Source organism: Vanellus vanellus (assembly GCF_965231255.1).
Source record: "Vanellus vanellus genome assembly, chromosome: 13".
Taxonomy (NCBI): Eukaryota; Metazoa; Chordata; class Aves; order Charadriiformes; family Charadriidae; genus Vanellus; species Vanellus vanellus.
Genome location: NC_138918.1, coordinates 17,340,720 through 17,358,606, shown reverse-complemented (window position 1 = coordinate 17,358,606; position 17,887 = coordinate 17,340,720). Strand labels below are relative to the sequence as shown.

Genomic DNA, 17,887 nt, shown 5'->3' with positions numbered 1-17,887 from the left:
AACACAATACAAAAAACATTTCTTCCGATACAAGTTATTAGATATAAAATGAGTAATCTCTTATGAGAAAAACAGTACAGTATTCTTTATTAGCAGTAAAGAGAAGAGTTCCATTCTGAATTACCTGGCAAAGTTCGGAAAATTGCAACATACTATTTAACCACTCAAATACATAACTTCTCCCTGTGCAGCCTGTAAAAGTTTGCTCTGTGGATAACGGCCAGGCTTTCTTCTCTGCGAGCACTTTCCTTTTCTCAACTAATATTGTGAAATTCTTGACGGCGTTGTTGCTTTTAGTGTTCCGGGCCCTACAGAAGCTTCTCTCACGTTAAGGATGAGAACATTTTCTGTGTTGCTTTATCAATTGTTTCATGAATACTCTGAATGAGAGAACAAAGCATCACCCAACTGACATATGAAACAAAAGAAAGATCATCTAACTCATTGGTTGCAAATTGGTGCTCTAGATTGTCTTTTCAGAACTGCGGTTTTACTTACAGAGGAGTAAGTAAAATACTATTACTGTATCCAATCTCTCTTTTACCGATTAAGGAGAAATAGTGTAACTTGGATCCTGGTTTTAAAAGTCTAATGTGGCATGAAATAAACAGCTCTCATGACAGCACAGAACGGAAAAAAAAAAGAAAGATGATTATTAAACTGCGTGTAAAAGTCATCTTTATTGCTCTATTGTTGTTTTGGCTTCGTTCTGAGATGTGTGGAAGGCTACAGAAAAGCCTAAGCATGTTTCTTGGCTGCTCTTCATAAGCAGTGAGCCCTGTGAAAAGTGAATGTGGAAAGCCCCACAAAATTTGTGATTTTGCTGAAAAATTAAGAGCAGGAAAACGTTGCATGAGACAAAAAAAAAAAAGTGTTTTGCTGTGTTTTTTTGAAAAGCGACAAGCAGCACTGGTGAAGAGGCCAAGGGAAGTACTTTCAGAGGGGCAAAATACCTTTTGTATTGTTTGGGGATTTTTTTCTCTTTTTTTTTCTCTTTCTTTTTTTGATGCACGAGACGGCAGTAATGGGAGATCCACCTGTTAGTGTTCCACCTGTCAGAACAACTTGGTTCGAATCTGAAAGTTGCCTTTTTTTGTGGCAGATCAGACCGCTTCCTTCATCTATGTAATGCCTGCTTCTCCTGAACAAGCACTAATTACCAGCACGTTATCACTGGCCTTAAGAAGTTTGAAATGCAGTGCCCACACAGCTGAGGGTGTACCTATCTTTATAAAGGTACCCTCTCCGATCATACCTCAGTTCTACAGACCGCAGAACATTATTGGCCTAATACCTCTGGCTACTATGAAAAGTAAAAGCTGGTGGCATAAGTGGTTTTCCTCTTGTAAATCTGACATAGTCTTAATCTGTTCTTCACTGGGTTGCTTTGCGTGTTGATCTGTTCTCTTCGACTTTGATGAAAGAAAGTGTGCCTTGATGAAACAGAAGACATTATTTGAGATAAAAAATTTTGCTTAACTGATTAGAAAAGAAATACAGCTGTCGTTTTCCTGTCTTTTATATAAGCACTTCAGAAACCTTTGTGTACCCAAATTGGAGCTCTGATTTGAGAATACACAGGAGAGAGGAAAATGGGGAGGTTGGATTGTTTTCTACATTTGGGAAAGCATTACACTGAAGTTTTCTGTTGTTTTAACATGATCAAATATCTTCCACAAAGAGAAATCAGTGCTGCTAGCAGTTGACCTAAGATTAATGCCCAGTTTGTTTTTAGGTTCACATAGCTATCCAATGAGAAATTTGGACTAGACCTTTAATTGCTGCGCAGAGAAGCAGCCCTGTGTCACTCCAAAAAAAGAGGATCAGATTTTTCCTCTGATACTGACATTAAAGCGGCCAATGAATATTGCACTCTCAGGTCTGAGGGCAGATTTTTTTGGCCCAGATATTTTCTGAGTGAATAAAATATGAGAAAGTCTTTGTATAGCTGGTGCCTTGGGTTTTGCTTTTCAGAAAGTGTTTTATTTCCCTGGCATGCTTTCCACAACATCTAGTGAACATCGGTGGAGCCTGAAATAATGTATCAAGAAGAATTTTCTTCCTGAGATGAGGCTGCTCTAGTTGCAAGGCATTCCCAAGTGAGCTCCCTAATGAGTGATAGATGGGAAAAATAACAGGAAGGATCCTTATATGTTCCAAGTTCTGCATGAAAAATGATAAATTTTTTTGGATGCTATGTTTGGTACCTAGCCTAGAATTCTCCTACATTTTGATAGTGGTGCCTTCAGAATGACACAGTGAGTCATAATATTTGACATTTGGGGAGATTTTTTACTGGTTCTCTAAGCACTTGTCAAGACTGTTGAGAAGAATGCTTTAAGAAGAATTATGATTTCCTTTGAGAGTTTATGAAACTGTTCTTATTTTTTTTAAGCCTGTTTCCTTTTCTACAAAACAAACAAACAAGAAAGAAATAGAAACTTCAAAAGTATATATTGACCATTTTTAGTGAAAAGATAGTTGAAGGCATCTATCCACTCTGTTTTCAGTTATTAAATGGTCTTCCAAAAATATTCCTAGCTTTAGGTCATTGAGTTCTTTTAATGTCACCAGCCAGTTACTTTTTTTTGCATGTTTATTTTCACATAAGATTCGTAACACACAAGGGGCATGAGGAACGCCAAGGCGACGAACTGGCAGTTGTCCAGGCATCGCAGCAAGTCCTGACCTGCTCATGTTCGTGTCTGCCCAAAGGCCGAGGGAGTCGCTTTGCGTGTTAGTATTTGGGAGGGTTGGTGGGCTGCGGATTTGGGGATTGCTTAGTAAGCAGATCTATCTCCAGTTCTGCCACCTCAAAAATGTGTTTAAAGCTCTCCCCCGTGACAGCTGTGTTCATGTTTGTAAGACTTGAGCGTCTCTAGTTGCTTTTGAGGGGTAACAAAGTACAATGACAAACCTCAAGTCCAGTGAATGATCAGTTTCCTTGGTTCCCATGGATTTGCAGCGTTCCATTTCATTGGTATGTCCGCCTTCCTTAGCTGGATACATTCATTACGTTTGCCCAAGATTTGTCCAGGACTGTAAAAAGCTTGGTAGTATTTAATAGTGGTGGCTTCCTGGGATTCCTTGGCTGCAGATGGAATTGATTGCCTGATAACTGATACAATAAACTGTCCGCTGCAGATTGCCATGCCAGACTTCTCCGGTATTGCAGACCCAGCCCGCTCAAAGTCATGAGGGAGTGTATGGCACACGAATACAGGGTTTGTGCTGGCAGTACCCTCTTTTATGCCTCCAGGGCACGTCTTCTGGCTACACTTTCTCATTTATGCTTGACTTTTCTCAAAAGCAGATATATTAGATGTTCCATGTTTGAACCAAACAAAAAAAGAGTAATTTTTGCAAATACATAATATACTGCCATTATAATAAGAAGAGTCAAATAAAGAGCTATGTAGCTTGCACTGTAGGGAGGCTGGAGATGTGGGAGAAATAACCTGAAGGAGTGAGCTGGGGGTGTTAACAACTTAAACCATACCTGTCACCACCAGAGTCATCCTCAAAATTGTGCGCTCAGTCATCCCTGCCAGATCACAAGACTGACAAAAGACGGACGGTGCCGATTGGCATTTTCCGTCTGAATTTTGACCTTCGTGGTTTGCTGGGCTTGTGTTTTCAAGTGTTTCTCTGCAGCCACTACAGTTAGAAATGTAAGGATTTTTGAAAACAGGGTTTCTCCCAAGACAGGTGGAGCTGCAGATTCATGAAAATACTGCGAGAACTTTGCCAGCCCACCAGTGCCTCCCACATTATCCTTTTCCCCCCACTATCCACATGGCTTGTTGCTCATGTGATGGTATGTACTGTGTATAGGCACACAGAATATGCATAACCTTGAAACCCTGCAGATGTGGTCTTCTGCTGTAGCTGCACAGGAGACGTTGGGACTATAGCTTGTGGGGGTTTCCATGTTGAGAGTACCTGACCTTTGCTTTTCCTGCAAGGCTTTGGGAGGTGTGGGTTAGGTTTCTTTCGGTTTCTTGGGAAGGCAAAGATTTCTGTGGTCTTTGGCTGGATCTCAAATCCTGGGGTACTGAAGTGTGACCTAATAATTTAGGACTCGGAGAAGGGTGGTGTTTACAGAAACTATCTGGGTTTGAACATTTTAGAACTATTAATTATTAAAATTTATGCAAATCCAGGGAGGTGCATGGCATGTAACACACCATACCTAGAAACAGCTGAGCTGAGCTTACATGTGAAGGATTTTTTTCTGAAAAAACATCTCCTGTGAGCACAATAGAGCTAGTACTTTTCTTATAAATAGTGAATGTTTTATAATTACATGCAGGCCTAAAGCTGGTTCCTATTATTGAGAGTCACAGAGGTTTTGGGGGGGGGAGGGTTTGTGGGTTGTTGTTCTTTTCCAGAATGATGTCCAATCAGCTTCTTTGGCAGAGTATTAACTGTGGCTAAAATATGTTTCAGTGTGAAAATGTTATGGTCTAATGAGCAACTTCGCTTTTGTGTCACTTTCTTGCTTTGATATAAGAGGTTCTGGGTCAGGAACTGCCCGTTTGATCTTTAGTCTGTCTGCAAGTGGAGTTTGTATGTCAGTACTTTTTATACCAGCCTTTCAAATTCATGTGATAGAAACAGTACTGTCACTATAGATCAAACGAGCCCAATTTAATGAAGTCTCACGTGCCCTCACAAGCAGCATTGTCGCTTCCTGCTGAACTACTGAGCTGTCTCCATTTAGGGAGATTTGCCATCCCTGAACATGGTGGTTGAAGCTGCCTCAGGGTTCTCCAAGTTGTGTTACAGCTGTATTGCTTTTCTTTTGCCTCAGGTGAACTGTGTGATGAGGTGATTAACCACTGTGTTCCTGATCTAAATCCATGCCAACATGACTCCAAATGTCTTCCCCTGGACAAAGGAACCAGGTAAGCTTGTGTGTATGTTGGTCTCCACACACTGGGAAAATCCATCCATTGGCTTGACTAGGGTTGAACTGGCAATGAGTTTGGGGTAAAAATCATCAAAATTAATGCAAATACTGTACTATATACTCCAGACCATGTCACATTTTAATTTTAATGCGACCATACATACTTTTCTAGCGTTCTGTGGTTTACTTGAAAATAACGGGTGTACCCCCAGAGCAGAGAAATTATTCTGGAATAGAGTATGGCAAAAGGAGTATTTCTGGAACAGTTACTGCAAAGTGTCTTATCCTGCATCAGAAACTAAGTTCAGTTTCCTTATGTGTTCCTTAGGGCATCCATCAATTCAAGCAGCATAGCAGGGGGCTTAACAGGTGTAACTCAGCCCTCCTCAGCCCATGGTGGCTCAGCGTTTAAAAGCCAGTCCCCATGCTAACTACTGAGAAGGGACAGATAAACTTGTGGCCAGAGCATAAAGCGGCAGGTCAGGAGTTTTCTGTTGTAGTCCCACTTCAGCTCTTGTCTCCTGGGATGGCTGGCGGTCTTGGGATGCGCTGGCAAAGTCTAGCCTTGACTGCAGTGGGGCTTCTCTCCCCGCACTTCTTCACCTAGGCAGCAGCAGAAAAGAGCTGAACTGGATGGCTCTTACTCAGGAGCCACCTTCTTCCGTTGGCTATAGAGGCGAGCTTCGCTCAGCTCACAGTAGATTTTGTGAAGTCCCTTGTGTTTGGATTTGCTTATTGGGAATGACACCGACTGTTTCACGGGGGCAAAGGAAAGCCTCTCGTTTTAAATGGCAGTAAAACATCTGGAGATTTGGAGGTTGGGGTGTTTTGAGAGGTGCATAGCAGCAGTGTTCCTCACTTGTCTGAAGTGGGAATTTCAGAGCCATTTAGCAAATAAAGGCAGTAGTTGAATAGTCAAACTCTGTGGAAAGCTTGTCAAGGAAAGATCTTTGAATCAAAGAAGTAGGAAAGGAAGACAAACTCAAGAGAGTTCAGTGCAGCATGAGCCGTGTTCTGCGCTTTCCCCTAAGGCTGTTTTCACAGACACGATGCAATCCCGGGGGCTCACCAATTCCCTCCTGGAGGGAGGGCTGGGGTTTTGGAGAGGGATGCCCACACCCAGCATCTCACAGGGGAGAGATGCTAGCACTCTTTGGTCTTCCTGGTAACTTGCAGTTTGGGGTCAGATTGTGTCCTGTGAAGCAGCCAGCATGTCAGAATAGCGTAAACTAATACACAGAACATTTCAGGACAGTTAAAAGGAAGCGAACCAGAATTTCAGAGATGCTGGCTGTATCGAGGACAGCTGAATCCGTGCTAGACAGTCAGCCTGTACAACTCAATCCTTTCTCTTGGGTGAAAAACCTCCAGACAGAAATGTTTCCAACTCTTGAGGAAGACAAAACTATTAAATAACTAGGACAGTTCCCAAAATGATGCACAGGGACTGGATAAGGAGGTGTGTACTGGTACATAAATAGTCCCTGATGTTCTTTCCAGCTTTCATTCCTAGTTAATCCATCATTCAGCTAATCCAGTAGCTACATCATATTACGAGTCAAAGGCTTGTAACTCAAATTACCTTATATTGCTAGATGTATGGAGGGATGGAGACAGCTGTGGTCCTGAATGGTTTTACCCTTGCTGGAAGCATTGTCACACCTGCCACCCAAATAATTTGAGTAAATAAGACATTTTTGCTTGCTTGCTTGCTTGCTTGCTAGAAAAGTGTTCTTTGCAGTGGGGCCATTGAGGGAAGCCAAAATAACTACTTGCATCTACTGTTTGTTGCATTATTTTACCCCCTATTGATAGAATGCTACACAAAAATCCAGAATTTCTTTACTTCTGTCCCATTTTGCTTTCCAGCAGCCCAGACTCGAGAGCCTGCCTAGCCCTAAATGTAGATTTATCCAAGTATCACTTTTTCTTTCATACTTCAGTTGCACCCAACCATTCGGAAATGGCCTGAGAGCCCACAGCAGTTTTTGCAGTCATGTGTGGTCGCCTCTGGGTCTCAATGAAAACAACCACCTCCAGTCCTGTGCTGTTGCTAATCCCTTGAGCAGTTTGATCTCCTGACCTGTGATGCACCATACATTTAGCATGTAATGGTGCAGGATGATGCCACATGCAGAATGAGCTGGGCTCATGCACCAGTCCTCTGCTCTGCTTATAGAGGCGGGGAATATTAACGGCAGGATTCAGGCTTGTTCCTGAGCTGATCATCCACTTGTCAGGTTTGTGCCCTGGGCATGTGAGTAGGACACACCAGTGAAGAATATCATAGCCGCAAGGACACCAGTCATCAGTCTGTCTGTCCTGCCTTCAGCTCTAGTCAGTCTGAAATTCTGCAGAGGGAGGAAAAGATGACAAAGATGGGAAAAAAAAAAATAGGAAGCCAAGTTATTTATTGATATGGGGAGGGACATTCCATTCTGACCCTGCAATAGAAGCCATGATTCACGGCTTTCATACAATAGATATTTGAGTGCATGCAGATGCAAATCCCCTCGGATAGGCCAACATTTTAAATATCACTAGACATGTTTTTAGGCGCTCTCTGATACTGGGAATGTTGCCATCACTACAAGGCTGTAGCAGAAAACAAGATTTCAACTGTACTGATGTCAGATGGTCACTGGGAAATGAGATAACTAATCTAATCATGTAAACTGCTCTCTTACCAGGATTTGAATATCAAAGTTTCTTTGTCTCCTCGTTTACTGCATCATACTTTTACTCAGTCACTTGCTGGTACTATGTGGGATAGGGATGCAGCTAACATGCCATCATTCCCCGGTGGGGGAGACCTTGGGTTTCTAGGAGAGGCTGGGTGAGGCCTTCGGGTGGCTGAGTTTCTCACCTGCTGCACTCCAGGCATGCCTTTTTGGTAGCTTCAGCCTAGATGCACCACACTAAGAGATGACTGTGACCCAAAAGGAATTCCATGTTTCTAAAGGAAAGCCAAGCTTGGAAGCAAACTGGACTATTTCAGTGTGTGCTCGGCTGCACAGAGCTCTTTGCTTTCTAAGCTAAAATTGCAGGTGGCTTTCCTCACTTCCAGCCTCCACATCTTTATTGTGCTATTACTATAGAAGAAGAGTAGCTTTCTGTATGCCAGAAAACAAAACAAAACAAAAAACCACCACCAACAAAAAAATTTAACACAATGAAATGACTTCTAAAAAAATAACTTCAGGAAAGGAGCATGTTTTTCCATTCACTGCATTGATGTTGGAGTATGGCATAAATATACTTTATTATTCTAAAGCTTGGAATTATTACCTGACAGCTTAAAATGCTGATTTAATGCAGCCCTGCAGAGAAAAGTGGTGGTTCTGTCATTACTGAGATAGCCAATACACATCATAAAATTGATGCATGGCAGCCCTGAATAAGGAACTGCACATCGTTCATTATTACATCACTTTATATTAGGACTGCGGGGATCAATAAAAAGCAACAGGATTAAATGTTGCCAATTCCCCCCACAAAGTCTTTTGATTGACATTATTTGCTTGCAGGTGTGGCTAAAATGTTGCCAAAAAATGTTGCCCGCTTCTTACGGTTTGGGGAAGGAACGCTTTTTGCTCTGTTTTGTCATCTCCGTTATGATAATCACAGTATTCCCTGAGCCACCAAGGTGTAAAAAAGCAATGCAGGCGTGCGGAGCTGGAACATCAGCCATCCTCTGGCTGCGGAGGGTCGTGATCGGGGCCTCTCCTGTAGGGAGGATGGAGAAAGAAAGTATATGTATCTACATAATGTTATCCATCCTACAGCCTGCAAGTTAATAGGCTTTGCCCTGTTTCTTCCTTTTTTAACCAGTCACGAGCCATGTTTTGAAATGGAGACTGAAGGTCACGTTCTTCTCAGTGCTTGAGCTAGGTGGTTGCTGAAGCCCTGATGCTGTGGCAGCCGTTCACTGGTCATTAGCAAACAGAGGACCCGCTGTTGCACTCCGGGAAGTTTCCCCCAACTCACTGCCTTGCCCTGATGAGCTGGGGAGTGCCCAGGGGCCGCCAGTGTGTTCGCTGTCACTCGGGACCAAATTCAGCACAATAACTGCTGCCTGGAAAGGGGAAATACCTTTCCTCATCAGCTCACATGTGTCCAGTTCTTCTGCGGAAGAAGGATCGTCCTCCTGCACTTACCCCACCAGGCTGCTGGCAGGGAGGAGGAGGAGGAGGCCAGCAGAATAGGTTGGTGGAGCAGTAGTTTCTCTCCTGATGCTGCCTCCCTCAACTTTATGGTGTCTGTCCTCTTCCAGCTCTCAGTGGCAAGCACACTGGGTCCAAACAGGGGGCTCCAGCAAAAGCACAGACATCTTCTTTTATTGCTGAAGTTAACTGTAGCTCTTCCCTTGGTTTGGTTTAAGTGATACTCCTTTTGTTTTCCAGATGTGCAGTAACATGCAGCTGGGAGGAGTAAAATGTGTTTTATGGACTAAAGCGTGTTCATGACTAAACATTGTCTACACTACAGATTCAAAAAGAGGCTGTTCAGCAATCCCAAAAGATCTGTTCCAAGTCAGAGACTTCGGGATGCATTTTCTATTGTCAGGTTGTAAACTTCTGCGAGGCTTATAATAGAAATGCTGATGCAGCCTTTGTACAACAAACTTGAGGATTGTATGAAATATAATAAAAAGCCAATGTCGGCAGGTTTGGGTGCATCCCATTGTGTTGCTCTTATGAATGGCGTTACCCCATAGCAGCAGGTACGTGCCTCACCTCAGTGTCACCACAGGAAGGGACAGGCTTCAAAGACAACTTTCCGTAGTTGCAGCAACATTTGCTATGCCTTGCAAATGAATGACAACCAGGTGGTGGTCTCAAAACTGATGGTCGTTTTCTTTAAATTTGCTGAGTTTTCTGGCTTGCTTGCAGATTGCTTCCATTTGGAAGGTAGAACCTTGCTGTGCTCTGTGTAGCTGCACAGGGCCAACCTCAGACACTCGGCAGTGCGCAGGCATTGGCAAAATCATAGGCGGAGACATCAGAGCAACTGCCCTTGCAGAATATTGCGCTTTGAGTCTGTAAGGTTACGGAAGATGTTGTCATCTTTAGTATAATTGGGACACCACTGTATAATCACCCTTCTCCACAGGCTTGGCTGAGGAAAAGTAGTAGGATGGTATCTCTTTGCTCGGCTTGAATTTAAGCAGATTGCAGAACCTCAGCTGCAGACAGACAGGAGGGACGTGAGCATTTCTGATGGCAGGAACTGTGCTTGATGTTTCCAAGAATAATTGCTCACACCTTTCCATCTCAAATCAGATTGGTGCTAGGCTGCCTGTGTGTGCTATTGTTGTGAATATTGAAACAAGCTATTAACAGTGATCTTCTTGTATTTCAGATGTGAGTGCTTGCCGGGTTACAGTGGAAAACACTGCGAAATAGATGATGATGACTGTGTGGGCCATAAGTGTCGCCATGGAGCTGTCTGCGTAGATGCAGTCAATGGCTACACCTGCGTCTGTCCTCAGGGTTTCAGGTACGTGAGAGTCATCTCCTCCTCCAGACTGTCTTCTGTACATAGTGTGGGGCGCTTTCTTTAATTGCTTTCATCCTCAGAGCTAATCAGCCTCTAGATATGGTATCGATCTGTCATTCCTATGTGAATGGCTGGCTCAGTGCTTCAAATCTTGTAGCTGAAGTAGGTCTTAACGAGTTAACTGAATACAGGGGATTGATGATTCTGGCTTTGGAAACAACAATTTGCCTTTTGTGCGGTGCTGTTAGTTTGCCTGCCTGACCCAGCCCTTCCTGGTAAAACACTAGGTAATGCACTCACATAAATTATATGGAGACAAACTCTGTGTGCGAGAGTGAGCAAAGGATAATAAAATTATATATATGAACCCTCACACCCAGCTGCAAGAAAACACGAGCCTGAAGATTTTGTGCCAGTATCTCTGTGCCTGCTGGTGGATGGGCTCAGTACGATTTGGGCTGTAAATTTCCAGTCTCTGATTCTGACAGCTGCCAATATATCTGACTCCTGGAAATCTCACTGTCTGTCAAAGATAAGTGTGCTGCTCCAAATGGATTCACTGATCATTGCCTGAGGCTGGATACTGGCTTCCTTCCAGCTAAACCTTTTCTGTGTTTGAAATACACACATGAGACAAAGAAGGAGTACCTGAAAAGATCGGTCTTGACAAAGCAGAAATTGCATGAACACTTATAAATCATTTTCTCTACTTTGTATCTCCCAACTGTTTTCATTCTTCTTGCTTTCATCCTTGCTGGTTTTGGGTGGTTTTTTTTTCCCTCTCAACACACATTTTTATTGCAAAGCAGCCAGCCTTCCCTGAATAGGCATTGATATATAACATGGTGTCAGCCCGTGGTTTCACAGAATCAGACTTGTTATTTACAGGATATCAGATAGCCTCTGAATTTCAAATTCATACCCTTTTCTCCATGTTTCATTCTCTGCTTCAATCCCTTTGATGGCCTTAGGGATCTTGCAAATTGGTGACTGACAAGGATAACAAGTGGCTGTCCCACAGTGGAATTGTAAATGCTCAATGTTATCTAATTGTTTCTAGTTGAGAAATGGGATTGCAAAGCCATATCTGGAGTCGAGGGTAACTTGAGCCTGTCATCAGATGGTGGTGACTGGGAGACTTCTGCTGCAGGTTCCCCTGATTTTTAAGGCATGTCAGTACTAAGTAGTGATGAATGTGAGTTTTTTTTTTTTCTGGGAAGGGAGGGTCACAGTGCTTGGCAGAGGTGTTTTGAGTCATGACACTGTTGAGCAGAACAGCAGGGGTAGGTGGGAGACTGGCCTGGGTCCATTCCTGCGTACCAAGCAGCTCTACTGGCAATTTGGGCAGTGCCCCGGCTTGGCTGATCTCACACCAGGGACTTCAAGAGCAGAACCTGGAACTTCCCAGCCTGCTCCCTCACTCAAATGAGGGCACTTAATTCCACTGAAAGTCCTCCAAGAAGAGGAAACATCTTTCTACACAAAGCTCCAAAACTCAATTACTAGCTTAGACGGCACTTCATAACCCGAGGTAGACTTGGGCAAGCCAAGTAACCCCGCTGCCTATTAACAGTAGAGGCAGGATTAACTCTTGAGATCTCTTGCTTGCTTTCTTTTTTTGCACTAGTCCATGCCACCTCCCTAAAATTCCTCTGCAAGATGCAAGGGAGCAAGGGTCTTTTAGGAGATACATATCGCAGTGGGCACTGACAGGCTCCCTCTGCCAAGGCAGAGAGCAAGCAGAAGCCCCTTGTGTTGTCCATGCAGAATAGTCCTGATCTTGTTTGATTTCAGGATTAAAATTCTGCTGATGGAATATGATCTGCTCATTATTCTTTCCACGACTCCAGCCTTTTGTAGTTTAAAGGCCTGCTGCTCTGGAGGGGCTTCTGATTTTTTTTTTTCCCCTCTTAAGACTGCAATTGCAGAGGTAGTGATTGACAGAGTTCAGCCTTCTGATGTTCAGGGCTGTAGACTCAACTGTTCACGAAGCGTGCCTCAGGCGCTAGGCTGTGCGGCAAGGAGATAACTTTGCAAGTATTTGAAGGCAGCAAGTGTTGATGAAAAGGAGAGAACACAAGGGGTGGTCTGACAAAGGTAACTCGGAGACCTAAGATGATGATTAATAAAGTTTTTTGGCTAAGTATCAAGAATCATTTCCCAGAAGTGAATTTGCAGAGTGACCTCCCAGTTATCTGGAGCTTATGCTGTTGTAATAAATGCATAGGCCTATAACAATTTTATGGTTGTCACTATGCTGTATGTCAAAGCCACTCGGAGTCACACATTAATAAGGATGTTAAAACTTACATCCTTGCACGGTTGAATAAATGGCACTCCAGTAATTCTTAACAATGTAGGGCCTCATACGCACAATGCTGCACCTCTGATGACAACCCCAGAAAGCAATAGTACCAACACGCACACGCCTGTTTTCCCATCTTAGCATTTCCTATTCGCCGGTCATGTGTGGTTGTGCTCCGCGCAGCACCTTTCCTTATCCCTCAGCAACCTTTTGCAATTACATAACACACTTTCCTCCTGAAAAGTTTTCAGTGTTTTCTTCCCAAAATAACATTCGTTTACCCCCTGTAGATGAAAACATTTTTGAGGATTTGTGAACCCCATTGGATAAAACCTAACTTACCAAACCTTCCCTCTAGCAATCAGCCTCACAGTAGTGCTGTCCTGATAAATGTCGCTCTAGTGGTGAAGCACACATTAAGACTGCTGAGCTTGATAGAAAGCACCGTTCCTCCATTGTGTAGAAGCTTCAGAGTTCCCCACTGGGGTACTTTGCCGCAAGAAACTCAGCAGTGATTATTTAAATAAATGAGATCGTACCAGGCAGGATGGACTTGGCCTAGCTATGCAAGCCAGCCTGGGTTCCACATTCCACTGCTGGGGAAATAAATAGTATTAATTGTTTCTAAAAATATATTTAAAAATGTATTTTAAAATAAAGAAGAAAAGGCCTTGACAGACACTGTTGCTAATGTAACTCCCAGATGCCGGTAGCAGGACGGCTGCACTTGTACAAGCACCCACTGACGGGGTTTCACAGCAAGGAAGGGTTGGGCAGGAGCCATACTGGGAGCTCAGGAAAATCTTTCAGACCAGCACCAAGCACAGACACGGTGGCTTCTTGCAACATTTGCTTTCTGTTAGCGGAAGCTGCTGCGGGTCGCATGGATTTTTTATTATTATTATTTTTAACTTCCGTGAAATTAGAATTATATACACTGACTTTCCTTCTGCTTTCTAGTTGTTGCTCACAGATGAAACAAAATGATTGGCATTAGGTAGAACAAAGCTAATGGGCTGGGTTAGCAGTGCTCCTTTCTGCTAGTCACCTCTGGAAAACAAATTACACCTGACATCAGGCCAGGGGTGAAAGCCATCGGTGGGGTCGTCCCTAGTTTGATCCCATTGCTGGCTCTCCTGACCTGTTTGCCAGCCAGCCGCAAAGCCCTGCGCTGGAGAGAGAGAGATCATACGCTTAATGAAACCAGGCTTTGAACAGGAAAATGCTGCAATCGGACAGTCCCCTTCCGTGCCTGGCTAGCAGTGGGAACGTGGCGCTGATGTGTCCGCAGCTCATCAGCTCTGGCTGGGTCTGACTGCTGTGCTGATAGGCAGCTACTACAGTAACTACCTTAAATTGGCAAGAATTGCTTCCTGTGTATCTATCTTCCCAGGAGGTTGTTGCTATTTTTTTAATATTCCCTTATTTTCTTGGAAAGGGGAATCGAAACCATCCCTTGCTGAGTGGTGCTGTGCCTCCCGAAGTGCTGCGCTCACCCTGAGGGAACGGGGTGGCCTGTGGGGCTCTGCCGAGAAGCTGCGGCAAAGGGGCTCGCGCAGGAAGGGAGAGTCGCTTAGTCTATCACTAATTCATAGTTTAGGTGTGTTCACAAAGAAATGTTCCCAAGAACAAATTTACTTTGAGAAACATATCAGACTGAGCAAAGACGACCATTTCCCCCTCGCAGTTATTCCCCCACGCTGCACTGCCTGCCGTGCTCCCATTTGCACTGCTGCCCACTGTACTGACCCTCTACGTCTCCTCCAAATGCTCCTTGGAGCAAAGTAAATGGGGTTTATTGATTGCCAGCAGTATCGCCTGCCAGATTACACTTTTGAGATTCATTTGTCTAAATGAATAGGTTGGCTTTTCCCTATGCAAGATTATGCTTTTTCTGCTAAAGGATATTTACGGGTTGATGGGGAGTGGTTTGCTCCCCCCTCCCCTGCCGAACCCTTTGCTGATATATTAGCAGCCCCTGACTGTGCCCACTTATAGCACTGTCACCCGGGCAGGGAGCGGGGTCTCTGTTCATCACAGCTCCTGCCCCTTAGAGCAGCGAGGTAGCAGTGGGATGGGCGTGAGGAGCCTGGCTGTGAAACATCATTCTGTCCTTGCGGTGGATAAAGGAAGCTTAAGGCGATGCAATGAGAAAAGTGTTGAAATGCAATTTATCCTGCAAAGTACCAAGAGGTGGCTCTGGCTGAGAAGGAAACATCTGTGTGTTTGTGTACAGGAGCGCAGCCAACCCCGAGTGACGCCAGGGCTGGAGCAGGGCAGTCCCTGCAGGGCGCGCTCCCAGGGCAGCGGCGAGAGCCCGGCGCAGCACCGTGCTTTGGGCCTTGGAAATCCCCAGCAGTGTTTTCACCTTCCTTGTGCTTATCCCTGTGGAACAGATTTTTGTTTGCCATACCCACGTCACCACGTACGAGGCCAACATACAGATTTGGGCAAAGTTAGTAAGCTGGTTAGGGTGTTCCGTGCAGTATAAGAGCTGTGGGGAAAGCAGAGCTTCTCCCAGGTGCAACTCCCAAACGTTTGCATCTTTCAAGGCATTTTTCAAGTTTGCATTTTGTAAAACTAGCAATGTAAACCCTGTATCTCTTCTCTCAGACATCACAGAAAAGCAGAGCAACTGCATTGCTTTTGATGCAGTTCAGGATTTAGCCCGTGCATATTTTGTTGTGTATTTCTCTCTCTGTCATGTTTCCCAGAGGCAGACCAGAGAGTGGTGCGTGTTGGGAGAACAGGGCAGGGAGAGATTTGAGCTCTCATTCCACACAGCGCTAAAGATAGAGCCGTGGTACTCTGTGCAAAATTTCACATGAGAAAATGTAAAAAGGAAAGCAGTCGTCTCCATTTCCTTCTGTTACAGAGGCAGCAGGTTGTGGTCTCTGTGGCTAAGCAAGATTCTTCTTGAGTATGTTGCGGCTGGTTTATTTGCTGTGCTTGCACGGCTCGTATCAGTACTATTTACTGCAGGGTACTGGCTTGGGTTTCTATTCTAATTGTATCTAGGAGGGTTGCCTAGAAATTCCCTGACCTTCCAAGTCACACCTGCTTTACTGCAGAGGAGTGAGGGTTTGGGCATTATTTTTTTTTTTTTTTATAAGAGTACTGTTATTCCACAAAGTGCTTCCCGAATGGCAGGAAACCCGTAGAGGGGCAAGTGGGATTTCACTGTTGCAGGGCTGGGCTGATGGGTTATTCACTGCATCAATGGGTCTGCCACAATCCTCTCCTGGAAAGCCGTCTGCGCCCATGCTGGCACATGCTGTGTAACACGGAGAAGTGGTGCAGGAGCCCTCGCCGCAGCTATCCCCACGCCGTTCCTCGCAGCACAGCCTGATGCATGCTCCCTACTCACCAGCTACCAATTTTTCATCATTTTACTGTCGACACATTTTCAAGCAGTCACAGAACTCAGTGCAAAGAGTTTGTGTTCTCTCATCAGTACAAAAAGGGTCTGTTGGGTTCGGGCAGTGTTGTAATGAGAAATTTGGGGTACAGGTGCAGGGGCATACTGTGTGCAGCCAGAGCGCCTGGCCCCGTCCCTTTGCGGGACCCACTGATTGCACAGGCTCAGTGGGTGTACTGGGCAGAGATTTGTCATTTACATTTTGCAGTTTAGTCTGACTCATGACATCACTGTGAAAGATGACTGCAGCTTTTTTGCACTTTCTCCCTTTTTCCCGCTCCTTCTATGCTGGTGTCGATATTTCAGTGTAGCTTAGTTATTCCAGCAAACGACCTGTGAAGCATGCAGCCATGCTGGATCTGGGAAGGCAGTCTGGGGACTGAGCCATCGCTGCTCCAGGGAGATGCGGCCCATGCCCCAGCGGTCAGAAGTTCCTACCTGCAGGTTTTGCTCAGCCTCTCATATATTTAAGATCAAACCACAGCACTTTCATCCAGATCTGAACACGATTCGAGTTCACAAGTACTCGGATCGAGCATTTGGCACTGGGAGAGCTTCCTTTCCTTCGCGTTTTTCTGATCTGTGACATTGCCAACCACAAACTCAGCTAAAATAAAGTTGATGGTCCTGATGCTGTTAGAAACAACCAGTTCAGGGAAGCTGCCCATCAAATAGTGTGGTAGCAGGGCATTGCTTCTGAGACGTTTTAGCAGTTGCCCATCTGTTGACGATACACTCTCTGATATACAGTAAAGCAAGTGAGGAGGCTGTAAAAAACACTAAAAAGAGAGGATTTCCCCCTTGCTTACCCGTTGCTTATCAACAGCAGAGGTAGACTCTAGTCCCAAAGCCTAGGATGGGGATTTTTGGCAGCCGAGCGGTGCATGTTTCTGGATGGCGGGGAGAGCAGGCAGGGAAATCTCAGGTTTGGGCTTAAATGGCTCCCAGTTTTTGCTGGGAATGTCTGCATGGCAGTGTGGGATAAAAGCTATTTTAGACAGAGTGCTGTACCTTGCAGCGCTAAAGTGCAAAGTGCAGTACAAATTGCTTTCAGTACTTAAACTGGCTCGTTCAGACCGAGCGTGGGAAAGTCTGTACAGCACTGTGCTATATAGCTTTCACACAGTAAAGTGGGCACGTGGTAGCTGAGTCTCGGAGTTGCTATACCACAGTAGTAGTATAACATCGGCGTCTGAAAGTCTTTTCTTCCTTAAAAAAATGCTGATAAGTAAAGCCGCTTCTTCTTTCCTTTACCTTCTACAGTGGACTTTTCTGTGAAACTCCTCCACCAATGGTTCTGCTCCAGACAAGCCCATGTGATAACTATGAGTGCCAGAATGGGGCACAGTGCATCGTTGCGCACCACGAGCCCGTCTGCCGCTGCCTCGCTGGCTTTGCTGGGCAGAAGTGCGAGAAGCTCATCACAGTCAACTTTGTTGGGAAGGATTCCTATGTGGAGCTGCCATCAGCCAAAATTCGCCCTCAGGCAAACATCTCCCTCCAGGTATGTCATGCAGAACATCGGTTGCCAGCCCAGTGCTCTTCTAAGCAATAGTACATATACATATATATATAGGAATTTTATTCTGAAATTCTATTGACCAAGATGCTGACAAAGTGAGAGACAACTTGTGAGCCAGTTGTCTGCTCTAAAATTATTGAAACATTAAGGAGCAACTAAGGCACCATAGTACCTTTGTGGATACATATCCTGCCTCCAGAATCTCACCACTCTCATTACCAGACTGGCAAC

At 44.6% G+C, this 17,887-nt stretch overlaps 1 protein-coding gene across 1 annotated transcript in view; it reads left to right on the top strand.

The window, feature by feature from the left end:
• Positions 1–17,887, top strand: part of SLIT3 (slit guidance ligand 3) — a gene marked incomplete at its 5' end in the record, with an annotated part of 534,750 nt that overhangs the window by 491,763 nt on the left and 25,100 nt on the right. Inside the window, 3 exons of the mRNA XM_082489776.1 lie at positions 4,814–4,907; positions 10,274–10,411; positions 17,398–17,638. Coding sequence (XP_082345902.1) covers positions 4,814–4,907; positions 10,274–10,411; positions 17,398–17,638 — 473 coding nt within the window. The remainder of the gene's footprint in view (positions 1–4,813; positions 4,908–10,273; positions 10,412–17,397; positions 17,639–17,887) is intronic.